Below are 18,169 nucleotides of genomic sequence, written 5' to 3'. Positions count from 1 at the left end.
GTTGGACTAGATCCCAAAATGTGCACTCCATACCAAAATAAAGTGATACCTTGGCTTACAAACTTAATTGGTTCCCAGACAGAGTGTGTAAGGTGAAACGTTTGTATCCCAAAATGGAATTTCCTTAGGAAACCATTAAAATGAGGATAATCCGTTCCCAGGTCCCCATAAAACATAATTTTCTACTTTCTAATTTTCTAAGCCTTAAAACTACACAAAATATTCCTTATTTTATGTATAATAAATGTGCTATGGTATTATAATTAAAGAAATAAACTGTACTGTATAATAAAGTCGTTTTATTTACTTTGTGATGGTCGTTGATGGCTTGGTCAATGGAGTGGCCGGTTTCATCAGCATTAAACAATTGAGGAGGAAAGTAGCCTTCTTCTTCCACCATCTTGAGGCATGATACCTCGGATGTGCTTTCTCTGCGATAATTTTACCTTTTTCCTCATCAATTGTGTTCTGTTTAGCTGGGTTGATAGCTTTTTGCGTCAAGTGTACAAATGGCTTGTGTGGGTTATTTGTGGCGCCTGATTGATGATATATTTTAACATTCCAGTTTACACTCTGCTTTTGAACTATCAAAGTTGAAACGAGTCCAAATTTCACTTTTTTCTTACCATTTTCTCATCATTTCACTTTTTTTTCACTTTTGTTTCTTTTGCTCTTTCGTATCCTTTCTGCGCATGTGTGTGTTTTATCACTCTCTCTCTGTCGTCTTATATTTGGAAACGTTTTATAGACTTAGATATTCTATTTGGATTTTTTTTTTCATTCATTGAAGGTGTGCCTTATACTACGGTGCACCTTATATACCATAAAACATGGTATATAATTTGAATTTTGAAACACACTTTATTGGAGCTCCAGAAATGGCCAAAATTGTCCTAAAATGGTGACTTCATGCCAGGGTCGATGAAAAGGTTTCTTCAGCCGTCATCTGATGACAGATGACCTCTATGGACCACTCCTGTACGACTGACAGCTTACACAGACATATTCAAGCCAGCGGGTTTTAATTGTGTCATTTCGGCTGTGGCATTTTGAGACTTGTTCATGAATTGCCTTAAGTGATTGACATCCCAACCGAGTTTCATGTTGCAAAGCAAAACTAGGTATGAGGGACTGAATTTAGAAAAAAAAAGTTTGATTGTTTCATAAAATTGCATTCATGCCGAAAATACATTTTCACGCGCTTACAAGATAATTTAAAAGTAATTTGGGATACGCTTAATAATATAGGAACAAGCCACTTTCAAAAGCGCTTTGTTTCTTCTTCAGTTGTTTTCCGATGTTCATTAATGTTAAACAGGCCACTCTTAATTGTGTTGCATCATGTAACAAAGTCAAAGTCAAAGTCAAAGTCAGCTTTATTGTCAAATATGCTAATATGCATGACATACAGCACAGATGAAATTAATGTCCTCTCGGACCCAGCGTGCAAGGCACTAATAACGTGGCTAAAAAAGACATACAATTGACAACAGACAATACATGTAATTTCTGAATGTAAAATGAGGTAGTGTCGTATGTAAAGTGAGGTAGTGACGTATGTAAAGTGAGGTAGTGACGTATGTAAAGTGGGTAGAGGTGGTTGAAGTGGTTGAAGTGAGGTCTTTCAGAAAAAAAATGAGAAAGAACAAAAAAATAACGGTGTTAATTGAGTGAAATGCATGCTTCACTTGTGTGATTTTTTTTTTCTTCCTTCACTGTCTTATTTTTATTTTTTTGGTGCACAGAGCGTTTCTCTATGATCAGCAAAACAGGAAATGCCAGTGGCTGTCTTTTGACCGCAACTCACCCGTCGTCAAGACGCAACACGACTTGAATGTCCGACTGTATCAAAAGAAAGGTGATTATCTCGCGCGATATGTCATCCAAAAAAAACAACAACAACCCTGGATTTTTAGCTTTGTTAGGATGTCATCCTTTGAGAAATAAACAAGGGAAGGGCAAGAACCAATGTCGTTGTTTATTGTGTCCCAGCACATTATGAATCATTTTGTGTCATTACAGATCTTTTGTATAAACTGGAAATTCCACCCACCCTAAAAACAGCTCTGATTGCCCAACACGTGAAAAATCTTCATGCAAACACATTTCAAAAAGCCAAAGTCAGCTTTATTGTCAAATATGCTAATATGCATGACATACAGCACAGATGAAATTACTGTCCTCTCGGACCCAGCATGTAAGGCACTTATAATGACTTTAACAAACATAATAATCGTGAAAACGCCAATTTGCCGGGAGAGGGGATTTGTTCATTACAGCAAGACCATAAAAAAGAACTTAAAAAAAAATATATATATATATATATATTTTGTTTTTTTTTTTTTTTTTCCAGACTACATTCGCGAATGCATCATTGGTACCGGTGGAAGGTACAGAGGTAGAAAGTCAATGACAGTCAGAGGAATCCCGTGCCAGTCCTGGGCGTCCCCAATTCCTCATGAACACAAGTAAGAATCATCTACTGCATATTTATATAGCTGTGTTTGTTTTGGTCTGTTAGTGGTGCAATTAGTCAGTAGCTATAGGCTATGGTGGATGCTTGTGCACACGATATGAGAGAGTGAGAAATCCCGGGGTGCAATCCATCATCAAAAATGCACACATCAGTTCTTGCTACAGGCTTAGTGTTTACCCAAAAATGTGTGTGTGTGTGTGTGTGTGTGTGTGTGTGTGTGTGTGTGTGTCGTGTGTGTGTGTGCGTGTGTGTGTGTGCGTGTGTGTGCGTGCGTGTCTATGTGTAGGTGTTTGTGTAAAAACACGATTATATCTACCAGCCTAGGGTGAAGCTGGAGGTACTTTCTTGCTGAGTAACATTCCCAGATAAACCACATTTTTCAAATCGGATACCCTGTAAAAATAAAACAAGGCAATTAAAAATGTACTCGTGCAGGGAGTGAAACATTGTTTCTCTACTGTGTTATGGTGAAAGTGTGGTGGGCCAGAAAGGAGGGATTTTACGCTTGCATTCAGTATGAAAGTCTCATTGCAGCTGTTGTGGTGTGGCTGGAGAGAAAATACAGAAAAGGACAAAACCAAGCTCAAACGAATCACAGATGAATATGTTGCATCATTTTATTTAGCAAGCAACCAGTGGAAAAACAGCTAAAATGCAGAAAATCATAACACAGTTGACCACTGGTAACTGCTCGGAAATCATTTCAGTTCTTACTTTTGCTATAAGTGAAATGGTCCTTTCAACTTTGATGCAAAAAAAATGAAAATTGCTTCAGATACAAAGGAGAGTGTCACATTGACCTTTCAACCTCAATATGATTTAAACAGGAAGTAATTATGAACATGGCTTGAAAAATATAATTGTGGAGAACATGAGAACGCTTATGTGAAGCTAGGTGGGCCAGTGGTTAGTGCAGAGGTTCAGGGTTCAATTTCAAATCTGGTCCCATTAAATGGACTTTGGATGTTCTCTTCGAGCCTTTGTGGGGTTTGTCAAGTTCCTCCGGTTTCATCCAACAATCCAAAAATATGCATGACAGGTTCATGGAACACTCTAAATTGTACCGAGATGTGAGCGCAGATGTTTGTTGGTCTCTGTGTTGGAATCCGGTTCAGGGTGTCCACCGCCTCCTACCGGAAGACAACCAAAAACATTGATGGAAGAATAAGTGGGTGCCAGACAAATCAAATTAAAGATAGGGATTACCAAGTGTGCTTTTTTCTACATTAGGAACATCCGAATACAATGTTTATGCCAGTGCGAAAGCTAGTTCACTTTATACCTACATAGAAATTAACTCATTCACTGCCATTCCAGAATGTTTTTGGTAATTGAAAAGTGTGATGTGGAGCGTAATTCTCGAATTATTTCGATTATTAGTTTTTCTTGCGGGGGGAGTGGTGTCGATAAACCGCTGGCCAGACCTCTGGCAATGTTTTTTCCCTTCATGGGGAGCAGCATTTGCATTTTGTCCTTGTTAGTGCTTTGTTATAGCTTCAGCTGTTGTTAAAGCTAAATATGAGTTAGAGATAAATATGAATGTATTGCATTGTATTGTATTGTATTGTATTGTATTGTATTGTATTGTATTGTATTGTATTATATTATATTGTATTATATTGTATTATATTGTATTATATTGTATTGTATTGTATTTTGTACATCCGCCCTCATTTCAAACTCAGATACATCCAGACCCATGTAACATAGGAATTAACTATGTTTTTCTGATGGAAGAAGAGAGTCTAAGGTTTGTAACGCTGTCTTGAATGTTTATGTACTCCTAAAACTCAATATTCTGTAAGTCCTGCAAGTTGAGTGAAAATGACAAAAACCCTGGCACCGGAGTGTACACACTTTTGCACATCCTCTGGCAGTGAATGAGTTAATTCAAAAATATTTTTTCAATTTTTTTATGGGAAAATATACTCACATGCCTCAGATTTTTTCACAACACACTACTGTATTTCCCCTAGCCAAATCAGCAAAGACATTTTTACTGACCTATCCAGATGGCCTGTGGATGCGGTTAACTATGCAACCAGTTCAGAGATGGTCTTTCCATCATCACTTGGAAAAACGATATTTGGCTCACCATGTGGCTCTCTGGAGGCCAAGGCCATGTGCGGTCCTCATGGAGAATATATGAGTCACCATCATCATTGTCGATTGTTTATACAGTAAAGTCTCGTTATATCGATATCGGTTATATCGATAGTGCCGCTTATTACGATACTATTTTCATTTCCCTTGCACATTTCTAGTCTTTTTATGTATAATTAGTACCGTTTAGTACGATACCCGGTTATTACGATAATCCGGTTATTACGGTGCTCCTTTTCATCCCCCGCCGGTCATTTTTGTTGTTTATATCGATATATCCGTCGCGCCATTGGTCAACTTGGTCACGTGTCTTGTTACGTGAGCCGCCATCGGTCGCGCTATTGGTCGACTTGGCCGTGTGACTTTGTCACGTGACACGCCATCGGTCGCGCCATTGGTCAACTTGGTCACGTGTCTTGGTTACGTGTCACGCCATCAGTCGCGCCATTGGTCGACTTGGTCAAGTGACTTGGTTACGTGCCCAGCACCCGTGTAGCAGAGCCATTTTCATTTTCAGACGCTAGCTCGTGTGTAGCAGACGAGATTGAAGTGTTTGTGTTAAAAGGTAAAAATGGGAAGCAGCAGAAGATTGATGACTTTTTTAAATTGTATACATAATACAGTAAGATGTAAGCGTTGCAGTTTCCCTGTTGTGTTATGTACATACCCACTGTACTGTATATGAATGCAATCGTTTTTTGCAACAATGTTTTGTTGTTTTGTCTGCTGAAGCGCGATGATTTTGAAAATTATTAACATTCCATACTGTGTATTAAAGGACAGCCGATGTCACTTTTTATTCAAATGCAAATAAAAATGACTTCACGCCAAGACGTCTTGCATTGCTTGTGAATCCAAACAATGGCTTCAGATTCGGATAATATGCTTTCTTGTTACACATCCAGTTATGAATATGTTTCAAATACACTGTAGTTCTGAATATTAAAGCATACATGTTTACAATCATTAAAGAATTATATGTGCCATTTTGAGGCAACATTGGGGGAACATCTCTCACCCAAAAAAAAAGGGAGCTAATGGCCAGCTCCGTTTCTTATATGGCGCTTGGCTGCCCTCTTTTGGCGGCTTTTGTTTAATGCAGTTCGGCGCAGGATCGGATATATCGATAGTCCCGGTTATATCGATATTTTTTCCGACTCCCTTGAATATCGATATAACGAGACTTTACTGTATTTCTTCTACTATGGAATCATTGAACACCATATCATTTCGCTTGTATTATTTTCAGTGTTGGGAAGTCGGACTTTGGTACTGTCCTTCAGTATTTTGAAGGTTATCTTGTACTCTCCAAAAATGATTTTCCATGAATGCTTTGTGTTTTACATCATCTTAAAATCCACCAGTTTATTGAGTTTGAAAAGTCATTTCATCGGACGAATGTCAAATATTTAAAAATATGTAACACATATTTATTTATTTCTTTATTTATTTATTTATCAATCCATCCATCCATCCATCCATCCATCCATCCATCCATCTATTTTCCGTACCGATTGTTTTTACATTCGGGTCACGGGGGGTGCTGGAGCCTATCCCGCCCTGAATTGGTTGCCAGCCAATCGCAGGGCACACAAAGACAAACAAGTCACTCTCACTCTCGCACCTAGGGACAATTTGGAGTGTTCAATCTGCCTGCCATGCATGTTTTTTGAATGTGGGAGGAAACCGGAGGACCCGGAGAAAACCCACGCGGACCCGGGGAGAACATGCAAACTCCACACAGGGAGGCTGGAGCGGGACGCGAACCGGCGACCTCTGCACAGTGAAGCCGACGTGCTAAACACTATTCCTGTGACTGTAAAGTGTCCTTGAGAGTTTTGAAAGGCGCTTATAAATGAAATGTATTATTATTATTATTATTATTATTATTATTATTATTATTATTATTATTATTATTATTATTATTATTATTATTTATGTATTTATTTATTTATTTATTATTGCGAACCTTGTCAGATTACAAAGCTATTGAAAACCTTTTGAAGACATAAAAGTGGCATGTCAAGTTTTTAAAACAGATGCACCTGGTTTGGCATTTGTAAATGTGTCTCTTAATTTTTTTTTGGGTCATATATTTTGTTATTAGCTGGATATCTTGTCTATTTGCCGTTATTTTTAAATAACTAATGGATAATGATGATGTTTTGTTGTCCTCTTTGTTTAAAATGATATGTACAAAATCTGAATAAGTTTGCCATCTCTGATCTTCCGCAAAGTGATTCACACGCAGTCATCAAGGTGACAGTGCATCAATTCCGCTCACACTGAGTGGACACCAACTGTTCGGGATAACGGCTGCTGTGGCCTTGAGGGCATTTGTGGTTTTGTTTGTTTTTCTTTTCTTCAAAACATCTCTCCACACGCTACCTGCCAACAACTTACAGATGGTATGGTCCTTGCACAAATGCTACATGTGTGTATAATGGCTGCTTTGATCCCAACAGATTTATGTCCAAGCGTTTTAGCAAGAAGGACCTCAGGGAGAGCTACTGTCGAAACCCGGACAACTCCACCGTCGGTCCATGGTGCTTCACCACGGACCCACGCCACAGACACCAGGAGTGTGGCATACCACAGTGCTCTCAGGGTAGGACACACAAAAAATGGAGTGGATTCAGTGGTACCTGAGAAGTCCATTAAATTTCAAGTCACCGTTTGGGTGTGAAAACTCAAAATTTCCATTTTTTGTTTTGTCTCAAACCCTCATCCAATATTTAAACCCTAATTTAAAACCGTTTCTTAGTTTGTAGCCTTGATGCACAGCTTTAATTTAAAAGCTCAAAACTTATACTTAAAACCCTAAAACTGTACTGAATCCCAAATTTCAAACAGAAGTCCTTGTTTGGAACCCTTACCCTGACTTGAAGCCCTTAGCTGAAACTCCAACCCTGGCTTCAAACCTTACTTTGAGAGCAACCATACCAACACCATGTGATGAAAACAAGTTTGAAAACGCTGTTTAATGGGAAACATGCTTGCTTCGAAGTGCACAAAATTTGCAAAAGAAATGCATGCATGCAGCTCATTGCGTAAAAGCACAGTCCACCGCAGACATCTGCCTTTAATCTATGAGTGCCGTGTTGTTGACAGTCGACAGCATGTACCATTCTGGGTGAAGCAAAAAAAAGAGTTTTGCCTACATGAAATGAATCGACAATTTATTGGCTTTTTAACTTGAATAAATGCTTTGAAGCATGTGTATGTGTCGATGTTTCATTACCAAATGGTGTGTAACCTAGACAATACAGTATTGCTGTGATAAAATATATATGCAATTAAATGCTGTTTAGTTTTATGGAACGGTCATAAATCGAAAAACTTTTGTACGAGAGGACCACATTTGGATTTAAAGTCAGCTGTATGGGAAACGGTAGGTAAATGGGGTTTGAAATGATTTTGAAAATGAACATTATTTGTTTCTGTAAGTTCTTTTGAAGCATTAATTGTCTGCATGCATATGTCATGGTTGTATAGTGGAGTGCATACATTGCAACGGGGAGGGCTATAGAGGACCCATGGACCACACAGAAAGCGGAAAGGAATGTCAACGCTGGGACCTGGAAGAGCCGCACAAGCACCTGTACCATCCCGACAGGTAACATGCACAAACATGATCCTGCAAGTTGGTTAAATTAGCTCGTCTGTATATATTGCTGCCAAACCACCCGGGTCGGAGTCTAGACTACTCTGACAATGTGAAGGAAAGTTTTTTTTTTCACAAATGAGGTCTGAATTTTCCATACAAACTGAACCTTCATGGGTTTATTAAGGATGTAACTGAGAAAAGCAGATAAGCAGATGAAATGTTTTGAGCATTCGGGCTGAAGAACTCACTGGATGGCGCTTCACAGTGGACCGAAACACAGCTCATAAGCAACCAAAGAATTTGTGAAAGCAAATACTAAGTTACACAGTTAAACCAGTGACCTGACATCAATTGGACTGAGCATCAACTGAGATGAAAGTCACCATCATGTGTTGTTTTTGGTGCGTTCCAGAATAAGCTAAAATGATCTCTATGGTCACTAAATATGTAGTTAAAAGAATTAAAACTTGAAAGCGTCTGGAACAAAATTATACGAGATGCATTGTTAAATAAACTATCATGATTTTCTTGCAGTCTGGATGTATGAGACCTTTTGTGTTGTCCTTGGCTGGTCCGTGTCACACACTGCCCTTCTGTGATGTGGTGTTCCACAGGGCTCAATGTTGTTCTCACTATACCTGCTCCCACTGGGTTCCATCCGAAGGAAACATGGCATTTCATTCCACTGCTTGGCAGATGACTGTCAGATCTATGGCTCACTGAGCAAAAAAGACACTTTCTTTAAGACCACTTTTATCCTGCCTGGAGGAAATCCAAACCTGGATTCAATGAAGAAGTATTACTTTTGATATTGGTTGGTCCCATTGGCCCATGTATATGTCATCCTGTTGACTTGGGTTCCCCGGCTCCTTATCTGAAGTCAACAGTCTCAGACTTGAGTCTTAAACTGGACAGTGAGTTTAAACTTGACCGACAAATTTGTGCTGTTGTTAAATCCAGCTTCTTTCATCTTAGGCCACTGGCTGAAATAAAACCTCTTATTTCTCATGAGCACCTTGAAGCAGTAATTCATACATTTGTCACATCTCTGCCTGATTACTGTAATGTGCTTTCCGTTGGAGTCGGCCAATCCTCCATGAAGCGTCTCCAGCTGGTCCACAATGCTGCTGGTCGCCTCTTGACTCGTACTCATAAGAGGGAAACATATCTCCTACTCTGGCATCCCTTCACTGGCTCCCTATACATTTTAGAGTTATTTTCAAGATCTTACTATTTGTATACAAATCTTTAAATGGTCGCGCTCCTCCTTACCTCTACAAGCTCATCCACCTCTACACATATGTCAGGTCTGCTGACCAGACATTCATAGATGTGCCAAAAACTAATTGGAGACTCAGAGGGGATCGAGTATTTTCCGGTGCTGGTCCCACTCTCTGGAATGACCTGCCACTTAACATTTGGCAAGCTCCCTCGCTGCCCATCTTTAAGACCCACCTCAAATCTCACTTGGAGTCTATGCCGTTTGATTTAGGATGATTTAGCACTATATAAATCAATATGTATTGTATTGTATTGTATTGTATTGTATTGTATTGTAATGCTCTGATTGCACCTGGGAGATGTTTCTTAGTATCCACAAGAAAAAAAACACAAAAGGCAGGACCGTTTATCATGTTTCTTTTTTTCAAGACAAACATACTGTAAATGTGCAGAAAACAGACCAAAACAAGTGAAATGATGGTGATTCTGGAAACTCGGCCGTTCATTGAGCGCACTAATGAAGTGAGCAGGGGGTCCTGCAGTCTCCTTTTTCTTTAATTAACTTCTTAAGAAATCATACAAGTGATTTTATATGACTGATTCTTAAGCTTTTAATTCTTTTGATGCATGTTTCACAATAGATGAGAAGGTTTCTTCAGCCGTCATCTGTACAATTTTGAAGGTTTCGGACATTTCGCCTCCTATCCAAGAGGCTTCGTCAGCGAACTAAAGTCTGACTGGTCATATCGGCCCTATTTATATATCCTCTGCCCCCCCCCCCCCCCAACCTGAGAGTAGGGACCTATCATAGCTGTGTCCGGCGCCAGCATGTCTGGACATTAGGGATATATAAATAGGGCCGTCAGACTTTAGTTCGCTGACGAAGCCTCTTGGATAGGAGGCGAAACGTCCGAAACCTTCAAAATTGTACAGATGACGGCTGAAGAAACCTTCTCATCGATGGACCACTCCTGTACGACTGAGAGCTTACACAGACAGATGTTTCACAATAGGCATCCTGACAAGGGCCTTGATGATAACTACTGCAGGAATCCAGATGGACGCCACAAGCCCTGGTGCTTCACCACAGACCCAAACACGGACTGGGAATACTGCACCATTAAAGTTTGTGGTAATACAACACTTAGTGATTTTATTCAATCTATTAGAATGGAAATAACACTGGTGTGTGAGCAACTTTGAGTGTTGAAAGAATCACAAAATGAAGCGTTTACCTAATGTGGTGGCAATGCTTTTTTTAACTCCAGTGCAGTAGTTGGTAAGTATACGTTTCAATTTTTTACTTTTACATTTTAAGAAAAGTATATATCCTTTTACCTTTGAATAAGTATGTTTTTAAACATTATGTTTTTAATTTAGCTTTCTTTCACATTTTATTTTAAATATAACTTTGTTTCAGTACCGTTCTTATTATTCAAACTGGGCATTATATTACAGGGATTTTTTAATGCACACGTATCTAAATAATGGTCTTTATGATGGTACTCCGTGCTGAGATATACATTTTTAAAAAGTGATTTCATTAAAATGTTTTGTACATAAAAGCAAAATTTAAAACATGAAAATAAATGGTTGAGAACAACCTGTTCTAAAAAAGAAACCTCAAATGTTTTTTTTTTCTTCAAAGTGATCTACAACTGAACTGCAGTTATAAAATGTACAGTATTTGAAACAACTTCAAATCACCGTTAGGGCGCAATGAGCATTTTGTTCGGCGATTCATAATCATTGGACCAACAATCTGACTTTGATTAAAAATATATTAAAACTGGGATGCTTGCAGAATCTGTGACAAAATGAAGAAAAGTTTTCAAAAATGACAACTTGACCCAGCAAGTAACACATTTTATTGGCAACTGAAAATAATGCAGTGGGTTGGAACTGGCCCCCGTGCATGAAACGGATCTGTTCAAAGGCAGTGAGTCCTCTCTGCAGTGAGGCCGCTGTTTTGTCATCAGCCTGCTCGGCAACTTGTTTACTTTGAGGGCACTTTTCTGTGTGAACCCAAAAACGATTCTGTGCCCCCTCCTACCACCACCGCTATTCTTTAAAAATAAATAAATATATCCATTCCTGCCCCTCGCCATCCCTGATATGGAGGTGGGCTGGAAACAAAGCGACTTCACGACTGAGAGAGTTTTAATGAAAACAAGGTAGCGAGAGTGAGGGTTCACAGTGTTCTTTTCTCTGTCAATATTTGAATTTGTTTCTTTTTAACATGTAAACATTGTTTTTGGGACTCATTCTTAAATGCCCACGATGAAATCAATTGGCTGCTTTTAAAAGCAAGACCCATTTACCCAGTTGTGTGACCCAAGTCACACAACTGGTTCAGGGTGTACCCTCTCCTTTATCCAAAGACCACTGTGCTCAGCTCCAGCCCCCCTGCACTACTTGTGAGGGTAAAGCGGATTGGAAAAGAGATGGATGGTTATTGTTCATGCTGGTGTGTACACCATAGCCTGATAGTGGAAGTCGTAGAGTTGATTATGTCCAGAAGTGCTGCATCTTTCTACTGTGTACAATGGCACTGACCACTATACTACAGGCACATCGGTCACTTCTTTCATTGCCATGCAGTGATTCTTTATTGAATTAATTTATTAAATAATATACCTCAAAGCATTATTCTTTTGTCGGTCTAAATGTGTTGCTCTGAGGTTTATGTTCACATAAGAATAATGTTAGTTCAAAAAGAATAAACAGTAATTATATATTTTTGTCACGTTTGAATTAATGTAAACATCCATGGACAGTAAATACAATTTTGGTGAGCTGAATCGATAACAATGTAAATCTCCTAAGAGAGGGAACATCCATAGCAACACCACAGCTTTGAGCAAACTGTAAGAGTTAAAGCTCCTTATAGTTCCAATGCTATGGTACAAACTGAACACACATGTTTTTAATTATCTTACATTGTTATCTTAGCACTTATGATGCGACAGTCTGGGTTTGGCTCTTCAGAAACAGCTGCGGTTGGTTTTTCTTTGCCAAACAAGTCTGACTCTACAGGACTCTATAAAGTGAAGGTGTGGATAAGCATGGAAAATGGCAGGCATAGCATCTGGGAGGTGTTTGTGTGTGTGTGTGTGTGTGTGTGTGTGTGTGTGTGTGTGTGTGTGTGTGTGTGTGTGTGTGTGTGTGTGTGTGTGTGTGTGTGTGTGTGTGTGTGTGTGTGCGTGTGTGTGCGTGTGTCTGTGTGTGCGTTTATATGTGTGTGCGTGTGTGTGCGTTCGTGTGTGCGTGCGCGTATGTGTGTGTGTGTGATTTTTTGGAGTCCTTTCATAATTTGCCTTCACACTTTTCCACATCCTGAAAACATTCTTACTTCTAATTGTCATGCTCTCCCTCATTTTATATTTCATCTCTCACTGATTTTTGAGCTCGGATGAACATTTTTTTCCAGAATAAAATAATTTAACTTCTAATTTAAAGAAAATATGATATTTCAATAATTACATTAATTTAAAACATACATTATTTATTGTGTCTGATATTTTAAAATGGTAATTGGACTGACAATTGAAGATTTGTCTAACTGAAACGAAAGTTAATTTATACATAAAATATACAACCTCGAAGGTTGCTGATTTGACTGCTCGATATCTGTGTAATTCAGATATAAAATACAGTTGATAGTCAATTATTATATCTGAAAGTCATCGAACAAAGATAATTATTAAGTTATCAAAGGAAAATACAAAACCGTGTACCCCTTGTGTATGTTATACTGCATACAATTATGAAATGTGTGTGTGTGTGTGTGTGTGTGTGTGTGTGTGTGTGTGTGTGTGTGTGTGTGTGTGTGTGTGTGTGTGTGTGTGTGTGTGTGTGTGTGTGTGTGTGTGTGTTTTTAGGACTATTTTCCATTTTGTGTCCCTTCTTTCATTTTTTTTTGCCTCCGCAGAATCTCCTCCCAAAAGAACCACGTTAGAAACCAGCGAGTGTTATCAGGACAAAGGACGAGCTTACAGGGGCACAGTAGACATGACCCCCACTGGACTCACCTGTCAACGCTGGGACTCGCAGTACCCCCACAACCACTCATTCATCCCAGAAGCGTATCCTTGCAAGTGAGTCATCCATCTATCCATCCAAAATCCATCCATCCATCCATATTTGCCAATTATAGTTACATTCTTTGTTACAACCTGGGGATTTAGCCATGTTCAAAATGTATATTTTACATTTAAACATAGGCTAAATGTAAGTCAGCATTCACTTGCCAACATTTAAAGTTGCACTGATTAACCACCAATACGTACACTGCAGCTTTTTTTAGTTAGCTTTTCTTCACATGTTTGGATTATTTATTTAATCAGAAGCTATTTTTCACAAAAAGCTTCCATGGCCGCCACCAAGGAAATCTCATTTTTCAAAGGAATCAATAAAGAGATGGAAACAAAATAATTCCCAAAACATTAGATTCACACTGGAGCAGCGAAACACAATCTCAACGAGATTTTTGTTGAGTTGTGGGAAGCATTAACGTAACAACAACCACATAAAAACAGTCAAAATATGTCGATCTCCCTCACACTGAACATCTGTTGGCTTCTTGTTTTCTGAAGGCTGATATTTAAAGAGGCAGCCCAAGGAAGTTTTGACCTCTTGCCTGTGTCTATGACAAAATGCCTCCCAGTTATGGGCAATATGATTGTAGGAAAACATTCTGAAATTATTTTCCGTGGTACACTTTGTACCAAACAAACCTGTCACTTGAACAAGCATGTGCTGACTTTTTATATCCACTGTACATTTCTTGCTGCTTATCAGGGATTTGAAAGAAAACTACTGCCGCAATCCAGATGGTCAAGAATTCCCATGGTGCTTTACAACGGACCCGAGAGTACGCTCCATGTTGTGCACCAACATCCCTCAATGCGGCTCCCAAAACAAGCCTGGTGAGAGACTGGCTTTGCATTCTAAAATAGCAGTGGCTAGATTCCTTTTCTCACAATCAGAGTTATACTTTACCCAACTTGCTGTGAAAACCGCATAGACTCCATTGTCAATGTATTTTCACCTCGTCCTTTGTGGGGAACTATAGGATTGTGGGAAGACCTCGCCACCAGGCCTCAAACAAACTAAGCCTGATGGGACGGACGGATTAGAGCAGTCTGGTATTATTCTTGTGGACTATTATGGTCAGAATACATTGAGATCTGAATTACTTTAGAAATATCAAAATGCGCTGTGTTCGACACTACATTGTCAATGAAGTCTACTTTTCAACTTGTTTGCTATGGGATCTGGATCACAGTGTATTTGTCTGGATCAATGAAGCATTATAACAAGTGAGAAACAAAACAATCAATCACCTCTTTGTGTTCATGTCTCAGTGTCATGGTTCATTTTGCGTCCATGTGTCAATGTGACCCACTCACTCAATCATACAAAAATGAAAGTGCACAGAAGAAGAGGAAAAAAGTAACGCGAATGGACAATTATCGTTATTTCATTTTCTTTTCTTGCATTGCAACCACAAGATTCACCAATCCTTCCATGTCAAATAAATGAGATTGCGCTGCAACATGTATCACATTTAATCCAAAACTCTTTCCGTATTTCCGTTTTAACGTTTTGAATAATAATAATAATAATAATAATAATAATAATAATAATAATAGGTGCGGCCCGGTAGTGAAGTGGTTAGCACGCCGGCTAGGTGGTGATGGCGGGTGCGGATCCCAAAAAGCAGGCAGGGGGGAGCAGGAGGTTGTTTGACAAAATTGTATTAAAATAAAGGTCAGCAGGAACAAAATGTAAAACATCAAAATCATCTGAACAGGAAGAAATACAAAGTATCAGAAGAAAACCAAGTGTAAGAGTCCGCCAAGGTTAAACAAACACATGCACAGCATACAATGCATGCAATTGCAGACAAAGCATGCAACAAACAATGAAACGACACCGGATGGTCGTGCTGTGAGTCCTTTTAAGTGTCACTGATTAAAACGACCAGCACCTGCGAGGCTGCAGGCACGGCTGACGTCGCTACCCGTTGGTCGCCAATCCGAACGTGGCAGTCCGCCACTGATCGGGACGACAGCACCTGTGCAGGTGCAGGCGGTGCCAACAGCGCCACCCGTTGGTCGCCAACCAGATCATGACACACAGTGCAGAGGTCGCCGGCTCGCATCCCGCTCCGGCCTCACTGTGTGGAGTTTGTTCTCCCCGCGTGGGATTTCTCCGGGTCCTCCGGTTTCCTCCCACATTCCAAAAACATGCATGGCAGGCAGATTGCACACTCCAAATTGTCCCTAGGTGTGAGTGTGAGTGCGGATGGTTGTTTGACTCTGCGTGCCGTGCAATTGGCTGGCAAACAATTCAGGGTGTCCAAGCGCCCGAAAATGGCTGGAATAGGCTCCAGCACCCCCCGCGGCACAGGATCAGTTTTTCTGTGGGTGAGCAGCGGCAGCCATATGCACCAGCGTTCACTCAACCCGGAAGTAACTTAAATAGATAAAAAGCTGGCTAGCTGGCTAATAGGTAGCTAATAGCAGTGTTTGATATAATGTCGGCCCGTAGGCAATAAAAAAATATAACAAATAATAATTCAAATCAAATGTTTGTTTTATTCAATATAGCAAAAGCTACAAGCAAACCGCTACAAGCCAGGTGGACTCTTCTTTCAAAGCGCCTTTCAAAACTTTCAAGTACACTTTATAGTCAGGCTATAGTCCGAAGCACGAAACAGGCTTCTGATTGGCTGCCGTGCCGAGTATGCAAATTGCCCAACGAACGATTGTTTAGCAATTTGCATACTCGGCTCGACAGCCAATCAGAAGCCTGTTTCGTGCTCCGTACTATATACTGACTGTAAAGTGTACTTGAACGAATGTACGATCGTTTGGCAATTTGCCTACTCGGCACGGCATCCGATCAGAAGCCTGTTTGGTGCTTCGGACTGTACCCAGACTGTGTACTTGAGAGTTATAAAAGGCGCTTAGTGGCTTGCAGCAGGCAACGCAACGCAAACTTTGCATTGTGCACCATGATGACAAACGGCAAAAATGAGCAAAATCTTCAACAAGGGATATTTACTAATACAATTCAGCAAGGGAGCATTTGTGGTAGGTACTTCCTTAATTTAAAAGAAGTCCTTTATACCTCGCAGCAATGTTTTTTTTTTTGCGATTAGTTGTCTTATTGTGTTTCAAGTTGTGTAAAATGGGCCAGGCAACTTCATGGCCGGGCAGGAAACTTTTCAGCGTTGTCTGCCTGGGTGTCCGCTAACTTTTTATCATGAGTTTCAGACACTGCTAATAGATATCTAAAAATGGTCAGATGATATTTAGAAGAATGAGAAACGTCTCCGTGAATTCACTTTTTCATACCTGTCTTTGAAGCACACATTTCTTTATTCAATTTCTCTTGTTCAATTCAGACTGCTACGAAGGCTTTGGAGAGAAATACCGAGGGGAGCAGTCAAGGACAAGATCCAACCTGCTTTGTGCTCCTTGGGGGGAACATAGCAATAGGTGAGCCTCCTACAGTCTCAATTTTTCTTTAAAACAACCTATGGCATCCATTACATTTGACCACCTTTCCCACAGATCCCGGTGAATGTATTTTGACTTTTTAATTGGTTTAATATATATTTTTTTCATAAATATGGGAGTATAATCCCAAACACAACAAGTCAATTCGTTTTTGACTCCTGAAAGTGCTTTGTCATTGACTGTTCACAAACTTCATTAAAATGTTTGGCTGTCTGTGGAACTTTACAAAGCGTTAAAATGGATTTTCCAAAAAATGAATGCCTTAATTATGATGAGAAATGAGACTTCTTCAGCATTAAAACCACATTTTAAAGGACTTAAAATTGCCATAAACAACAAGTGATATTTTCTTGGAAACACTTGAATGACTTTGTAGTTAATCTGGATCGAGAATAAAAAAAAAAAACATTATCACATAAATGATTTGGAACGTATCCCATCTTACTTTGAAGCATAATATAAACAAACATCAATTTCGACTCTTATTCACTGCAATGCACACTTAATTGTCTGTGAGAGTAGGATTTGTCGAAACATGACTAGAGCTGAGTACCTCTCGACTGCCAGGGCAGGTATGCTCACCATTAACTTCCTGCACGGTCTTGCATATTTCTTCTATGTTTCTTCATATTTCATAAGTCCTTTGTAAATGACAAGTCCAAAACTTGATTCAAGTGGCTTTGAAAAAGGCCACGTAGATCAAGTTTTTTTCGAGGACAAAACAGCTATTGCATCATGTCTCTGTGCATGAAACAAGGTCAATGCTTTGAGTCGGATGTGGAAGGAGACACCTTGGATGAATTACAATACACAGTAGTTTTTTTCCCAGAGGAAATGGGCTAAGCAACAGCAAAATCTATGGACCTGATGTACTAAGATTGATTTTCAAGGTGAAAGAAGAAAAAAACATAATGTAGCAGTTGGGAATATACAATCGTGTGTGTTAATATATCAGCTTCCACATCTGTTTTTGAGAAAATCACATTTTGACCTATTTTGACCTTTTGTCCCTTTATCCATTTTTGCATAATATAACCGGCCAGGTTTCCCAGAACTTGAATCCAGCTTTAAGAGAAGTGAGTATTTGTGCATCTAAAACTTGCAGTTGATATTCGTTTTCTGATGAAACCACTGTGACCACACTTCCCTTGAGATGACCTAAATCGTCAAGAGTGACCCTTGATACGGGAAATCACCTCTAACACGGCACCCGTCCTATGCTGCAGCTTTTCA

The 18,169-nt window shown here is 39.5% G+C and overlaps 1 protein-coding gene across 2 annotated transcripts in view; it reads left to right on the top strand.

Annotated features, from left to right (window-relative positions):
- Positions 1–18,169, top strand: part of hgfb (hepatocyte growth factor b) — a 43,796-nt gene that overhangs the window by 1,667 nt on the left and 23,960 nt on the right. For both annotated transcript variants that reach the window (XM_088996828.1, XM_088996826.1), the window contains exons 3-10: positions 1,746–1,858; positions 2,354–2,468; positions 7,045–7,187; positions 8,075–8,195; positions 10,421–10,539; positions 13,339–13,504; positions 14,208–14,335; positions 16,822–16,915. In XM_088996828.1, the coding sequence (XP_088852954.1) occupies positions 1,746–1,858; positions 2,354–2,468; positions 7,045–7,187; positions 8,075–8,195; positions 10,421–10,539; positions 13,339–13,504; positions 14,208–14,335; positions 16,822–16,915 (999 nt within the window). The remainder of the gene's footprint in view (positions 1–1,745; positions 1,859–2,353; positions 2,469–7,044; positions 7,188–8,074; positions 8,196–10,420; positions 10,540–13,338; positions 13,505–14,207; positions 14,336–16,821; positions 16,916–18,169) is intronic.

Source organism: Hippocampus bargibanti, linkage group LG05 (genome assembly GCF_051943395.1).
Source record: "Hippocampus bargibanti isolate YZ-2025 linkage group LG05, ASM5194339v1, whole genome shotgun sequence".
Taxonomy (NCBI): domain Eukaryota; kingdom Metazoa; phylum Chordata; class Actinopteri; order Syngnathiformes; family Syngnathidae; genus Hippocampus; species Hippocampus bargibanti.
Note: the sequence above shows the minus strand (reverse complement) of the source record. Positions and strands in the feature narration are given on the sequence as shown.